The 15,976-nt window shown below is 35.4% G+C and overlaps 2 protein-coding genes across 6 annotated transcripts in view; both read right to left on the bottom strand.

Moving 5' to 3' along the window:
• Window positions 1-2: 2 nt before the first annotated feature.
• On the bottom strand, window positions 3-2,123 carry LOC118736885 (rhodanese domain-containing protein CG4456). Of its 2 annotated transcripts, none has more exons than XM_036467001.1 (4): window positions 2,012-2,123; window positions 1,776-1,945; window positions 354-513; window positions 3-296 (listed from the first exon to the last, which is right to left on the bottom strand). In XM_036467001.1, exons 2-4 carry the CDS (start codon window positions 1,900-1,902, stop codon window positions 233-235), a joined length of 351 nt encoding a protein of 116 aa, XP_036322894.1. In that variant the 5' UTR covers window positions 1,903-1,945; window positions 2,012-2,123; the 3' UTR covers window positions 3-232. The 2 variants fall into 2 exon arrangements, with proteins under 2 accessions (XP_036322894.1, XP_036322895.1); XM_036467002.1 differs by having other exon boundaries at window positions 1,776-1,953; window positions 2,012-2,110.
• A 7,501-nt stretch (window positions 2,124-9,624) lies between these two features.
• LOC118736882 (EH domain-containing protein 3) overlaps window positions 9,625-15,976 on the bottom strand; it is a 20,574-nt gene continuing 14,222 nt past the window's right edge. For 2 of the 4 annotated variants that reach the window (XM_036466993.1, XM_036466997.1), the window contains 2 exons: window positions 10,680-10,853; window positions 9,625-10,594 (listed from right to left, as the gene is read on the bottom strand). In XM_036466993.1, the coding sequence (XP_036322886.1) occupies window positions 10,392-10,594; window positions 10,680-10,853 (377 nt within the window). In that variant the 3' untranslated portion in view covers window positions 9,625-10,391. The remainder of the gene's footprint in view (window positions 10,595-10,679; window positions 10,854-15,976) is intronic. The other 2 variants (XM_036466996.1, XM_036466995.1) reach the window with 1 other exon arrangement.

Below are 15,976 nucleotides of genomic sequence, written 5' to 3'. Positions count from 1 at the left end.
AGTTAAGTTTTATACTTTTAATTTATTTAATAAGCGCTAACATTCTACATGAATTGTAAACTACTTTAAATGCAATAAATAGCATACCGCTTGATTAATTTTAAATTGGAAACATGCAGTTATAGTGTGCTACATTCAGACATATGTATTCGTTGATTGCTTTTAAGTTACCATGTCTGCTACATACACGACAAAGTCGGACTATAATCAGCGTCCGTCCACTTATCGCATCTTAAGCCTTGTTCGAGCCCTCCTTTTCCGCCCACTCAGTCCATGAACCAGGGTAATACTTGGCGCTAAAAATTGTAAATGACATATAATAAATGTATGTATTCATATTTTGATTAATGTACTTTTTGTAGCCATTCGCAACTGCCAAATCGTAAGCTCGCTTGGCACGTCCACCAGCTTGGCAAGAGAATATCAGCACCGTCCCTTCACTGGGTTTGTCACGATTGAAAGCGGTTTTAAAGTCGTTGTCAGACATTTGAAATGCAGCTTCCAGCTCCGGCACTGAGAAAAATAATACGCAAATATTTGAAATTAAACGATAAAACAAACGTCTTATTTTAACAATATAGATTTTTTTAAGTACTATATGTGTCTAATTCAGTAACGGTCAGCCGATATGAAAACTTTTTTCTCTATGATCAAACGACTTCTTTTCCTAAATCCGCGAAAATAAATTAGCGGTTTTCGTTATCTTTGGGTAGAATTTTAATTGACATTCTATGCCGAGTGCCGCTATCAGAACTGGGTTTTTTGAGAATCTAATCGATTCCAGGAAAATCTCTATTCATGTACATTGACATACTTTACTGTTTACCTAATTCTTTTCATGTTAAAAAAAATCCTTATCGACGCGAAACGTGACTCATCGATGTTAGAACTTACAGCTTACTACTTAATAACTAGTGCGGAACCGCGTTTTTTTGGTTCAAAAAATTATGAGAACATATCGTCGCCGCTGTGGTAAATTCTACTAACTCCCCTTTTCGCTAAAAATCACTTTTTGAACGGAATTAGGGGAAGTATCCAATATCTGCTAAGTGCAAAAACATTTATTTACTGTACTTCGGATGTACTTTGAATAGTGACTCCCATTAGAGCAGCAATGCTGTCCAACCTTCTCCTAGGAAAGAGCACAATACTACATACTTTTGGTCGGTTGAACGGGCCTATTATCACTACACCGAGTATCAATCATATTCAGTGCTTTTCGCGCTTTCCTGCAAACAACTGGCAGAGAATGGTCTGCCGGGTCCACGTAACCGGAACGACCAAGATTTATGTGTGGCCAAGGACAGTCACTTCAGCAACACTTCCCAAAAACTTTGTTGGAAAATTTTCATGTTGTTACAACAACAACCAATTACCTCTGGTGCTTGGCAAGGGAGAAAGCACACCACCATGAGGAGAGACTGACCCCTTCTGCCTGAATCATAACGACCTTCCAAGGCGAGTGTTAAACAAAGTCATGCCTTTCAGCCGAGCTGCACATTCTATTGATGGTGGCATTGTCATGACACCCTCAAAGTCTAGCAAGATGCCAAAGGCGAATTCTTTCATTGTGATGGCATTGCCAATTCTGGCAACCAGATTTTGCAGAGCCATCTCAAAAGATTTCTCTTCCTGATAGGCATGTTGGTAGAAGGGCAGAGGATGTTATGAAACATGTTTGTACATAAATGTAAACCAGAACTTTGCTCCTTGATTTCAAATACCCGCTTGTCACACCCACTTCAGTATTACTAATAACATTGTACATTACATACTTGGTACACTTATAGCGCCTGGTATCACACCAGTCCTGGCGAGTTCATCTTTGTTCCGCACATCGATCAGGTAGGTGCTAGGCTGATTGGGCACATCTTTAACTTGTTCATAGGTGACGGTAGCCATACTTCCAATGTGCGCTTTTACTATATTGTTTGGTGCTAAAAATCTGAAATTCTTCCAATTTAAAGACGACTCTAAACAAAAAACGATTCGTCCAACAATTAATACTCACCTGACAATGTTTTTCTAACGACCTGCTGCTTTACAAATATTTAATCAAACCACTGATTCGATTCCCCGTTCTTTCCAATTCTCTGCAAGATAAGATATGTATGTACATACATATGTACATTAGGGTCCATCACTCTCCATACAAAAAAATCGGCACTGTTTTTCCATCGGAAATATCAAGTGTATTATATTTAAAGGCTTCCGCCAAAATATTTCGGAAAAATAGGATCTATGAAAAATCGAAGTTTTTATATGTAAAATTAGTTTTAAAGATAGAGTTTAAGTTAATAAAGGGGACATGTTTAGTTATTAACCGACTTCACCGATTTGTGCCGATTGGAGACGGTTAAGGCCTGTCGCACAGGGGGCAAAGTACATAATCGCCTATGGAGACTCAAAAAATTTAAATTAAGTTTTTTCCATCTAATACCCAAAAATATATTCATGTCTCAGTTTTGTTTTTTTGCTGAAAAATTACTTATTTGCCCATTGTTAAGTTACTGGGTAGAGGGGGGAAGGCGCGGCTTTTTATACCCTACCCACCAGAAGGAGCACAGTTTAGAATCTGTAAAAAGTTAACCTTTCCACAGACCCCTGGGGAGAAAATGTAAACTCGGGGTGCGCCATCACAGTATTTTTGTGCTTAACACCTTTCCGCCCAACTCGAGCTACGCTGGTCACAGTATTTTTGCGCAGAACACCTTTCCGCACTCACAAATGTGCGTATTTCAAACCGAATTTATTAAAATTTAGCGACAGAAGACTTCCCAGAAGTTATTTCGCCTGCCTTAATTCAGGCATGTTCTACCATTATGCTCTTCTTAGCCGACGCTCTAGCTAAGCCGTATGCCTTAAATGATCTTCATAAAAATGTTAAAAATTTTTATTAACGGAGTCAGATTAATGAGATTTCTTTAGGCATTTGCAAATCGGTCCAGCTCTGATAAATCTCAATATTTTGCCAAACTATTTTGGGTGAAGTTTTACGATATTACAAATTTTATTATTCCAATGGAAAAACTTAATATTTTTTGGTTATGCACCCTAATGTACATATGTATGGGAAGGTGATGTCAGTACGAACTCACCAAATGGTAGACTGTCTTAATTGTGGCATGCATTTTAAAAGTAGTAGAATGGGGAAAAATTAGCGGCTTTGGAAAAGCTCCAAACATTAGTATAAATGATTTGGATAGGTTATAGGTATGTGTGCATGTATAAATCGAAATTGTAGAGGTGGTCCTTTAAGCAATACCTCATAACCCACTCTGTCACTTATAAAATAATGCATGTATGTCAAGGCTTGGTCCAAAAACACATTTGATCTGGGCAAATTATATTGTAATTTTCGCACGACTAATTAAAGAGGCCTGCGAAATGTCAATTTTGTTTCCCCCTACCAATACTTATATTATTTTTTTTTTAATATGTTAAATTAAAATACATCTTTGATTTTTTTCTAGCACGTCGAGATTATTTTATTGGTGACATGTATATTTTAGGATTTTGAGCAATTTGCAGGAAACGCCAAAAATTTATTACTTTGGAATTGCATTTTTACTTTTAAACAAACCGCATTAGTTGAAAATAGCCATAATTCGACTAAGTAAATCAGAAAAACTTAAGTAGTTTCGTAGATAACGCTAAAGCAGAGATCACACGATTTGTACATTTGTACAGATTTGTTCGTTTCCACAATTCCAGAGTGGTGTTGTTTGAAAAGCTTTTATTGAGCTGAACCCATTATTATTATAGACAACATCACTCTGTGACTGCCAAAGTGGACAAATGTACAAATCGTGTGATCCTTACTTAAGAAAATTGATAAAAGTAATTTTTTTTAGCGTTAACGCGCATTAATAAACTTCAAAATTACTTAAGTTTTTCTGATTTATTATCCGATATTTCCTATCTTGTAATTCAGGTCATAAACTATCTGTTTGCAAAATTTTATCAACACCGTTCCGTAGTTTTCACGTGGTTGAGCCACAGACATCCATATTCACAAACTCACAATTACAATAATTTTAGTTGGATACTTTCCAACCAACCTAAAAAAAAATTAGTCGTAAAAAAAGTTATTTGGCCCAGGAAAATTAGACTTTGTCTCAAAAAAAAAAAGATAATGGATCCAGTCTTACCCATAAATTTCGTATGGGAACATTCCGCCATCTTGGATTTTGTTTTTTTGTGTTTTTTACGATTTGCAAGCTTATTTTGCATTTTTCATAAAAATTGGTTGCATACAAATTTCTAGTATAAATTAGTAGTATAAAAAATTCAGTCCGTATGGGAGGTGCCACGGCCCCATTTGCAAGAACCCACATTTTTTCCATGAGTATAGCATTGATTTCATATATCTCCAAAATCAAAAATTTTGTACGCCCAAGTATGATACTTAGACATTTTATTTTATTATATTTTATATTGTTTATAAATGAATTATATTTTTACAAATCATACGTTTTGAGTCATAGTGTTGAGTTTGAGCCAGTAGTGTCCAACCGGTAGCTCGCGCCCTAAATTTTAGGCGCCCGCAAACAAGAAGATGAACAGAATATTTTGTATTGAATTGAAAAGTTTAACAATTGGAAGCTTTTTTGGTACATAAGTAGACTTTTATTTTTGAATTTTCACGAACTCATTCACTTCTTATCTTTCTATGCTAGACATGACAGAATCTCTGTTTCAGGATCTTCAAAACAAAAATAGCGTAATCTCAGCAATAAAAAAGTGTCGTTATCTGATGACCTACCAAACGATATTCATGGCCAAATAAAAAGCGATTTCAAGAAATGTGACTAGGTTTCCTTAATAATAGATGAGTTGACCGATGTTTCAGACTCTCCGCACTTATTAGTGTTCACCAGAGTGGTATTTTCTGATTTTTCTGCTAAGGAGGCACTGTTAGTCAATCTGACTTTGGAAACTCGTACTCGTGGGTAAGATATAAATATATAACGTAGTGAAAAAGAAGGAAAATCTGATTGCAAAAAACACTCAACCTTGTCAAGGTTATGAGCACGATCGTTCGTATTGTGAATTTGATTCGCGGATGACCGTTAAAGCATCGGCAATTCAAAGCCTTGCTCGATGAATTTGAGAGTTAATTCGGTGACATATTCTACCACTCTGAAGTAAGTCAAGGCTGAGTCAAGGTAAAGTGCTCTCAATATTTGTAGCTTTGATCACAGAAATAAAGATTTTCCTGAAATCCAAAGGAAGCATTTTGAACTGATGTGACTGCAAAACTAAATGATTTCAATACAACTTTGTAATCTCGAAATCAATGTATGGATAGAGCAATTGACAAAGAAAAACTTTCAACATTTCCAGCCGTTTACTCTTCTGGAACAGGCTTTTTCACAACTAATGGTTATAAAAAACAAATATCGAAACGTACTGACTGACGAACATGTCGAAAATAACATGATTTTAGCCTGCACAACTGTGCAATATAAACCAGATTTTAAGAAGTTACCTGAAAATATGAAGATTCAAGCATCATATGTGACACGTAACGTTATAAGGGACGTACGGTCAGAAAAATTCGGTTTTCACTTTTTCATCGACTCGTATAGTAAACGGGCCATTCTTTCCAATGCAATAAACCGCAGCTTTCTAGCTGCATTAGTTTTTTTTTACAATTTCACTTCAAAGTTAGGTACTTTCACAAAAAAAAAAGTACAAAAAAATTAAATCTGACATACTATTCTGAAATTAATCAAATTCGCTTGAAACTCATTACTCGGCGGTTTTCGAACTTCGGATTCGTAATCACTTACCTCGTTTACGGTGTCAACGACATTTTTGAGTTTCACATGAATCCGAACAAATTTTAAATTTTTCCGCCATTTTGGATCCGTCATTTTGAATTTTTAAAAACAACATCGGATTCGTAATCAGCGACACCAAAAACCCCCGGGTAACGAGTTTCAAGCGATTCCGATCAATTTTTAGAAATCTCATCCGCCATGTTGGATCCGCCATTTTGAATTTTAGAAAACTAACATCGGATTCGTAAACAGTGACCCCGAAAACCCCCGAGTAACGAGTTTCAATCCATTAAAATGTCAGAAGCATCAAAATCAACTTGGTAAACTTCAAAGTCGTTTTTCTCGAAATCTTTTTTTCTGAGCGTAGGTCCCTTTTAACTTTACGTGTCACATATTAAGTTTATTGGGCATGTGCTTCGAGTCGTACGATTTGAAATCGGTGCGATTTGCAAGCTATTTTTGATTATTTTGTTTAGCACATAATTAGCTCTATATTTATCCGAAAAATGAAAACAATCGAACCTCATGGTCCTTAAATATAACCAAATAAAGAGAGTGTAGTTACGTGACAAAAAAAGGGAAGTTGACTTTATCTTTTCTTCTTCTTTTAATATAATTTGGAGTAATTCTAGTTGCTTCTAGAGTTTTTTTGGATAAACGCAACTTATTTCAATTTTCATTTACAACCCCAAGTGTGAAACGTTACGTGACGTGGCGTCACGTTACATAAATTTCCATCGTTATATTTTTTTTAACATTGCTTTTAAATGAAATTTTAACCCGCAATTTTATGTCGAGCATAATTTATATTTTGACTTCAGCGCCAATTCAGGGTAAATTTTTTGGAAATCCATGAGTTATTATGTTTTAACTACATACGACAAATTCGAGCCGAATCGGACTATAAATACGGTTTTTCAAAATATCACGACCTTGGCGCCACCTAGCAACACCATTTTACGCACAAAATTTTCTACTTAAATAGCCAATATATATTTAAATAATAAAATTATGGTTTAAAAAACTAAAACCTCGCTATTAAAATTTCCATTCGTACTGTCATCAGGTTACTTTAAAGAATGGAAATCGCTGCGTCTTTTAGGCGCATCAATATTACATAGTTGCATCCCGAGCTAATAAAAGCGAGGTAAAAAAAGCAGGCAATTTGGCCCATAAATACGTTAGATATATGACTTTTTTTTCGCGGTAGACCTTTCAATGAAAACACCTATATTTCAGTGCTTTGAAAAAACTCAGCTAATGAGCCAAGGAGCAGCAAACTGTTTACAGCATAGAAAATTATGCGCATGTCTCTGTCCCCACGGACAAACCACAGAAGCTGCACTTTCCCTCCCATGCCCAAACACTAGACATGGTTTCACACCATAAAAAAAAAATGGATTGACAGCTATAGACCTGAATCGAAGCAGAATACATTTTTGGCGAAAGTAAAAGCAAAATGCTGAGAACAAATTAAAGTGCTCTTGAATTTATAATATACTAGCAGCGAACCAGCGAACTTCGTCCCGCCAAAAATTAATTTTTTTATTGAAACATTTGGTCCAACGATTTCGCCAGCAATTCACGTTCACGTTTGGTTTTGTGGTCGACAGAAGGTATGCCCTCCGATGCTGTCTTAAATAACATGGCGAAAGCGTTATACCGGGAAGAAGTCCTTGCGGCTCGACAGTGAATCGTCCTTGAATCTGTATAGTATAGTTGGTGGCAATTTCCAAAAAGGTGAGTATCATTGGTCCACATTCTGTTTAATCACCGTAAAGCAAGGACCGCAATGGTTCTGATGGTTGATTTAACAGGAGTAATTTGACTCTTCTCCCTGGTGCCTCCGATTCGACGATTTTTAGCAATAACTCGGAAGTTTCGGTCATTTAGGAGGAATTAAGCCACCACAATAAGTCTTTTATATACCGACACTCTTCGGCATTTTTTCCCATACAAAAAAAATATCAGAATCCGTTGTACGAAGAAAATACAAAACTGCATACCCAAAATTTGGTGCCACTTGATGCAAAATGAACTACATTTCTATAAAAAATTAACAAAAAAATTTATTATGAAAAAGAAAAAAAGCACTGTATGCTTGGTTGTTATACTTACAGATAGGTAAAAGTTTCAATATGTTTGGAAAGCGCCACGCGCCCTTTTTCAGTAGCCCCAAAATCTCTATACCAATTTCCAGGACACTACCACAAATACTTCCAGAGATATACAGTATGAAAAGTTCGATATGTATGGGTGATGCCACGCTCCCTTAATATATCGAAAGTCTGCTGTAGGTGTCCAAAATTTCAAAAAATTAGTAGAGCCGTTCGCGATATCACCTCTTATAAAAAGAAGGAGCATCTTTTTATATAATTAGTGTTGGTAACACAGGGCAACACCGATTTTGATCTAAGCCTAAATGGGAGGTTTTACCACCCTTTGTTTCTTTGCTAGAGCTTCTCAAATATTGCAAACAACGCGATTTTTTACGCTTCGTTTTTCTTAAAATCTGGAGCTAATGGAAACTATGCTAACGGATTCGTAATCAGCACACAAAAAATCGGCAAAAATAGCGTTAACATTTGCTGCATAAAAATTTTTCACATTTCCGCCTTCAAACACCTTTCGAACCGGAAAACAATGACTCGATTCTACTTTACGAATATCTATAATACGGGTATCGAATTTCAAGCAAATCGGACCGTAAATAAGGTTTTTCGAAATGGATCGGTCCCTGCCCCGCTTAACGAAAAAAATTGATCCTATATGCTAATCTAGGCAAAAGGCTAACAACGAACCGAATACCTTTTTTTTTAGCGTAGGTCGACCCCTGCGCCACCTATCGCAAAAATTAAAACTTTGTGCACTCCTTCTTCTTTTGAAAAAGCTTGAAAAAAAATTGAAATTTTTCGCGTTCCTCCGGATTTTTCCGAGTTTTTCACTTAGAATTTTCTATTTTTCCATTCGAATGCCATTCCAAAGGAATTGCACATAAAATTCCTTACAAAAAAAATCAATTTTCGATTTTTTCCATTTCACGACTGTCCTGGAGGGTTTTCCCAAAATTTTCTTTCGTAAAAACCTTTTCCTGGCAATTACGAACAACTAAAAAAAAGATTCTGGCCAAATTGGCCAAACCGTATATATTTTTCACACCATTTTTTATATATATTTTTTTTTACCAAAAAAAGATTTATTGATTTCATTTAATATCTACATACATACATATGTGTATAAAATTTCCTTTCTTTTGTTTAACACTTTAATTTTTTAATGCATATCGCACGTTAAATAATGTAGAGATTTAATTCAAAATTTTAATTTTGTGGGAAGACCCATCGAATTTTGATCACAACTCATACAGTTGGTATACAAAAGCAGATGTATCTTCGCCACTTTTGTGAAGTTTAGTTATCTGTTAGACTGAACATATTCTTCTTATCAAGCTTATTGATTGTATGAAAAAATCTCCAAAAACGTAAATTTTGAATAAATTGTCTATATTATGAAACGTTTGATATTTGTACTCGTACATACATATGCATGCATGTATGTATGTAACTAAGCAAACGAATTGATTTTGCTAAATAATTTAATTAATTAAAATTCATTAAATGAAAATATGCATTTTTGTTTAATTTCGAGCTGAACTTGGGGCATTAGCACACACATTTGTATAGATACTATATATACATATAAAAATATTGCATTTGATAGTGTGTTCAAGACATTGCACAAAATATGAAAAAAGTAATAGGTTTAAACTAAAAACTGGAAAGAACGGCAAAAGTCTCTGAATTCGGAACCGAAAGTGTTTTAATCTATGTACTTGTATTTGCCTTCCTTAAGCAATTTATTTTTCAACAAATCAATTTGTTACATTTTTGTGTGCATGAGACATTGCGGACAAAAGTGGAAATAAGCGCAATTAACATCAACTATTTTCCACTTTAATTTTCCAAGTGCTGTAAACATTTACATTTAGTGATAGTTTCATTTTAAATAAAATCTTGTTTGATCTATAGAAAAAGAAGATTTTTATCAACCCAGTGCCTATGTATATGTACTGTTGAATGTACATATGTACATACTTTACTTGTATATTGGTCTAAAGTTTTTTTAGTAAATACCTTTCTTTTTGTTTTGCTGATATTTTTGCATACTTGTATGTGTTTATATGTATGAAATTTCTAAAAATATGTTCTAGTTGCATTGACATGCTTGATATATACGAACTTCGTTTAAAACTCAAATTTTACTTAATATATAATTACACACATACAATGCAAAGCGGTATGTATTCGCTTATAGCAGACACATACATACATACATATTTAGCAAATTCAATGCCTTGGTTGGGATAGATCATTTAGTATTTAACAATTTACATACTTTAATCGACGCATTCTGAATGCATTTTGACTTTTCTTCAACCGCGCCAAATATTTGGTAGGTACAAGACATAGTTTTAATGACTTAAGCGCTCCAAGTCATGTCGTAGTTATACAACAGATTAGCATCGATTTTATATAGGAAACATAAACGAAGTGAAATGATTAATCATTCAAACGCCGAAAAATATGAAAAATTGCTTTAATAACATTAGCATCGCTTCGCTGGTGGTACTAAGTGCTCCGGCAGCACATTAGGCAGCTCGTTGCCCTCCAATTTGACATTGATCAAGTGCATAGCGAGCGCAAACTCGTCCTCATCTAGGAAGCCATCGCCATCGACATCGGATAGTTTCCAGATTTTGCTGAGCACCGAATTGGGTAGCTTCGATTTGATGAGTTCTTGTTTGGCAGCTGCACAGAGGAGAGAAAGAAAAGTTGTTTCAATCAAATATTTTAAATTTGGAGTTGAAAGTGAAAGTATTAATTGTATGCTTACTCGCTCCCGATATGCGTCCATCCACCGGCCCAAGAGCATTGAAGATGGCATCTGTGCGTGGTTTATCGCGATTGCAGATCCAGTCGTGCTCACCGAAGCCGGCATCGATACCCTCACCCTTCATATAACCAAACGGTGAGACATGATCGTCGATCACACCAGCGAAGGCGCCACCTAAAAGTAATCAAATTATATAAGTCAGAAATGTGGGTGAGTACTAAGAAAATATTAAAGTAATAATAAAAAAACTAATTAAAAATAAGTCATTAATAACAGGCAAAAACAACTATTGTAGGTGAAATAGATGGCACTGCAAGCGTTGCAGTTTTTACCAATGCCGCTAAAGCTACAGTAAACAGAAAATCGTCTTACTTAATTGTTGCGCCTACCGCCCGAGCAAAAGATACCTGCCTGCCAGCCAGCCAGCCAGCCAGCCAGCAAGTCAACGTTCTTTACATTTGATGGCCTTTTCAATCGGCAGCAAGCAAGTACTATGTAGTAACAGAAGCAATTGCGTGCAATTTGGAATTGTCTCAGCCACCATTTCGCCCGAGAACCCACTTGACCGGCGCGCGCTTGAATGCATGCGCGCGCATCAACTTTATCGGCATGAGTTGAAAGCTGGAGCAGCGTGTCGGCGGCCGGCAATGGAAGGTACTTGCAATTCTTGAATGCGTTTAAGGCAATTTAATCTCAATTGTCGACGTACATATTACAGCACAATTGATTCGCTTGTATATTTGTGTGTGAGTCAAGCGCGAACCAAGTTGCGTCGATGCATTTGCATTTCGTAATGCATTCTATTAGGAAGAGAGTAATCAAACGGTCTCAGTAATTAAAAAGGTCTGTCTGCTGCACATGATACTAGGGCAGATCACGGAGTCAACATGTGCATCGGTACAATTGACTTTAAATCAAGGCCTTGCTCGGTTGACGTGGTCCAAAGTTATGCGGTAACATACATAAAAAAAATATTCCAACGAACTGATAACCTCCTCCTTTTTTGGAAGTCGGTTAAAAAGGAAACAATTTTTATAACTTTATTTTATTTTTAGAAACTTATTGCTAAACACAAACAATATCGTTGGCAGGCGTGGACAACTGTCTTCAAACTCACCACAGCCTTTCGAAAGACAAAAAAACGCCTTTCGCATGAGAATTGTCAATTCATAGAAAACATTTAATTAAAAAAGCAAGCGATCCTCGGATCTCTCGAATGACTCCCAGTAATCTGCTCACTGCGACTGTTGGAGCAGCGTAAGCGAAATTGAAATTTATTGAAAACAAACAGAAACATTTCATAATTTTTCGTTAAAAAAATAAGTAACTATTTTTTCTTTACTTAACATTAATGGTGTTTTCGTTTTTACCAAAAAACGTCGCCTTTTGATTGCCCCTATCTCTTTTCATGTTCGAATCTAAAATAAAGGCAAACGGTGCTAAAATTTTGTGGTCGTTTCTTAAAATGTCACACTCTTGTAAGCCAAAAAAGGCACATTCTCTGCCCTTTAAAGCCTCACCAGGGGAGAAGGTTGCCCTGAAAATCAGAGGGTTGCTTAAAACGGCAATGTTATGAAGTGCATGAGTTGGACAAGGACATGAGGCAATAACATGCTCTTTTACAGGGTTGAGTGTAACAAACAAACAAACTTTGTAACGTGGAAGGGCAAAATTTTTTGGAAGAAACGAAATCAGCATAATGTTCATTAAATGTTCTTAATGAGTCATTAACTGACCCTGAGAGGGAATTTTTTCAAATCGTTACTGAGGAAAGCCTTATGTAATCTTTAAACAACACTGGATGTGGCTCCGGGTCTGATTTAAAAATAGAGTAAAACCCGCTCAGTGATCTCTGCGAAAGTACGCAAGCTTCTTAACGTTCTCAATTTTTCTTGCTCAAATTACTATTTAACTAATAAATTTCCTCTATCTAAGTACCTCTAAAACCCAGCAGTTTTGGTAGAGATAGTTAACCGGGTTCTACTATACTAGATTCTGCTTTGTAAGATCAGCGATATGTGTAACACATTTGGGAGAATTCGATAGTGGTTTCAGAGAGACATACCTATAATTAGGCGTCCATTTTATGGCGTCTGCCTTAAGTAGTGTGGGAACTATAAGTAATTTACCATTTTTGGAATGTTTAAAAGTGCGTAGCTATTATTCGATTTCAAATTCGCTACGACAACCTACCCACCTTCGTTGAGTTATCTCAAAGGACTAATTTCTACTTGCAATGCAGGATCGATAAACTTTTCTCACAAATTGTTATTCAATGACGTAATCGCTTATGACAACACGCTTATCCTCAGCTGTTTATTTTTGTGTAAGTATGGAGAATTTATGAATGGAAGCACACCTACTTAATCATTCAGTTGAGTCATCTGATTAGTTTTTACGTGCTGAAAATCGACAGCTGGTAGATTTATTTGGGAAATCGATTCTTCATTTTCATTCGATATTAAACTACATACATACATATAAATAATAAATTAAGACAACAAAAAAGCAAGCAAACAAAATCGAGTGCAATAAAGAGTGGTGGAGGATTCAATAAAAAAAACGGTATATTCTTACATTACAATTTCCTTCCATGCTATGTAGTAGATGTGCCAGAACTACAACAAAGCCTATTTATAAAATTCGCTATTTGCTGCTTTAATGTTTGACAACTGGGCGGGTCTGCGACGATGAGCGCCACTTTTTAACAGTTCAGACGATTATGGGAGAGACATTTTAAGAAAAAGAAAAAAAATGAAGAGAAAACGATTTTATTGATAAGATAAGCAGAATGCTAGTACAAATGTTACTCAGCAACTTTGGATGATTAGAAGCGGCGATAGAAATGATGTTGACGCAAATTATTAAGAAACTGGTGCAAATATAGAAATAAGAACACACACACACACACACACACATCTGCAGAAGTAAATAAGTGAAAAGCACTTAAGTAAACGAAGCAACAAGAGATAAGTAATATTTCAGGTTTGCAAGAAGTTACCAGGCATGTGATAAGGTGCCAAAAAAGTTGAATATATATATTGTTCAAACATGCGAAGAGTCGAAGTGTTCTTACGTAAGCGATCGCATTTTTAATAATGTTAGGAAATTTAGAAGCAGTGGTGATGGCATTGTCAAACTCTCTTATTGTTGCCTAAAATGCGACTTTAATTGTTAATACAGCAGGCTAAAGCTTTAAAGATTTTTAAGTTGCTTTGTTGCTTTGACCCACAAAATCACACTAAATTTACTCATACTTGTAGCTAAATCAAGTTCATTAATCAAAGGTTAATGTTCTTTCGAGAGCTACCGTTTCTCTGTACATATGTACACACATATGTACATAACACATTTCGAAATCACACACTTGTCTTGTGCCGGCACAGCTATGTATATTTCGACGAAAAGATGCGTGGCAGTGTTGACAATCACGTTTTAACTAAAACACGCACTTCGGTCCGATTTTTATTTGTCAAGCAGCCAAGAATAACTGTGAAAGCAAGTGGTCAATGCGCACAGAATGATATATATTTAGGAAATCACTTAAAACCCATGCAGATCGAATTGAAAAAAAAATAAAAAATCAGGGGCTCCTTAAACCGGACGAATTTCGTAAAAACAAAAATTAAAAATCAGTCCGCATACAAAAGAAAAAGATTAAATCCTAGGGGTCTACTCTGTCTTGAGATTCGAAAAGTAAATCCAAATCATTCGGATTCGAATACTTGGTACTATGACTTTATTATTGTACGTGTAGCCTTTGCGATTTGCATTGAATTTCGAATCGCCGTGCGTTAAAAACAGCCTAATTACGTTTTCTTCTAAAGTGTGGAATTTTTCAGCTGATTGTTAGGTTTAATACATTGTCCAAATGTATTTTGAAAGCTTTAGGAGAAGTAGAAACTCATTAATTTAATTTAGTCGAGTAGAAATTTCAAAAATTTAGTCAACTGTTTAGTACTCGAAAATATAATGTGGTTTAACACCTGCCTGCTTATTAAGTTGTCTTATTACGTCGTCATATTTTTTATTCAGTTTACAGCAGTAGAATCCACTGGGAAGTAATAACCTTTAACCAGGCAACCTATTAATAAAAATGAAGGTTTGAGTACCTACATTTTCAATAATATTTCATCTCAGTCATCTAAATGAGGAGCCCCGCTAACCAAAAGGGTCTTCCAATGAAATGGAATAACACAAATCTTTTTTATTTGAAATGCATACGAATGACATTTCACATGCTTACAAATAACGACTTTTAAATACTTAAAAGAGATTATTTTTTTCAACAGTCTCCCCCTCTTTCTCGCAATTCAACGTCTAAAACTGTGATTAGGAAAAATTAATAATTTTTTAGAGGGTCAATTTTTAAAACAAGTCACTGTGCGCAATCATGACATTCAGTGTTGCCACTCAAACTTTGTTCCTATCACGATTGGTACAAAATAGCTCTCAGCCTACCAAAATTCCACTTTAATTGAAAATGTGATTTAAATACTGTTAAGTAGGTACAACACTTTATAAAAAAAAAAATCAATTAAAATAAAATTGTCCATAATTTGTCTTGAGGCGCAGCTGTTTTTGGGTAAAATGAAGAAAAAAGAACGAACTCAAAGACAACCATTGAAAATTACGTGTTTTCTTTTTTACTTTTGCTACACGAATTAAAATGTCCCATTTGTCTTTTCCTTTTCACATCATCCTTAACATGTACTCCCGAAAATAGAGGTACTTGAAGTTTTATTTAATGAGTAAATTATGTGATTTGCCTACCAAAACCCCTCGAAAATCACAACAAACCAACGAAAGCCTTAGTTTAAGAAATTAAACTATGTACCAATTTTGGCCCAATTGGACCGAAACGGCAACACTGGTGACATTCTTCCGCTGCAGAGAGAGATATTCTGCGTTTACTGATCGGAAGTTCGTTCACTTTTCGACATAATGTGTTTACACATATTTACATAGCAGTGCATTTGTCGAAACACAATGGATTTAGTCCGAAATGCGGATGAAGCTAATTTTCCGCCCAAATACCTATCCACAAATACAATTGGAAGGAATAAACAAACGTGCGATATGTGTTGCCCATGTGTATAACGTATATACATATGTATGTACTTACATACTATGTAATGTATGTATATACAAATCTTCTAAATATGTATGTATGTTTATCTACGAACATTCGTACCACATACAGTATCGGTTATATCAATAACACCCCCATTTCAAAGTGATACTGTTTGCCACTCCTGTTTATTTATGTATTTATTTTTAAGAATTTTCAATTAAAG

This window comes from Rhagoletis pomonella, unplaced genomic scaffold (assembly GCF_013731165.1).
Source record: "Rhagoletis pomonella isolate Grant_MI unplaced genomic scaffold, Rhpom_1.0 Rhpom_scaffold_00004, whole genome shotgun sequence".
Lineage (NCBI taxonomy): Eukaryota > Metazoa > Arthropoda > Insecta > Diptera > Tephritidae > Rhagoletis > Rhagoletis pomonella.
This window is presented reverse-complemented; position numbering and strand designations above follow the sequence as displayed.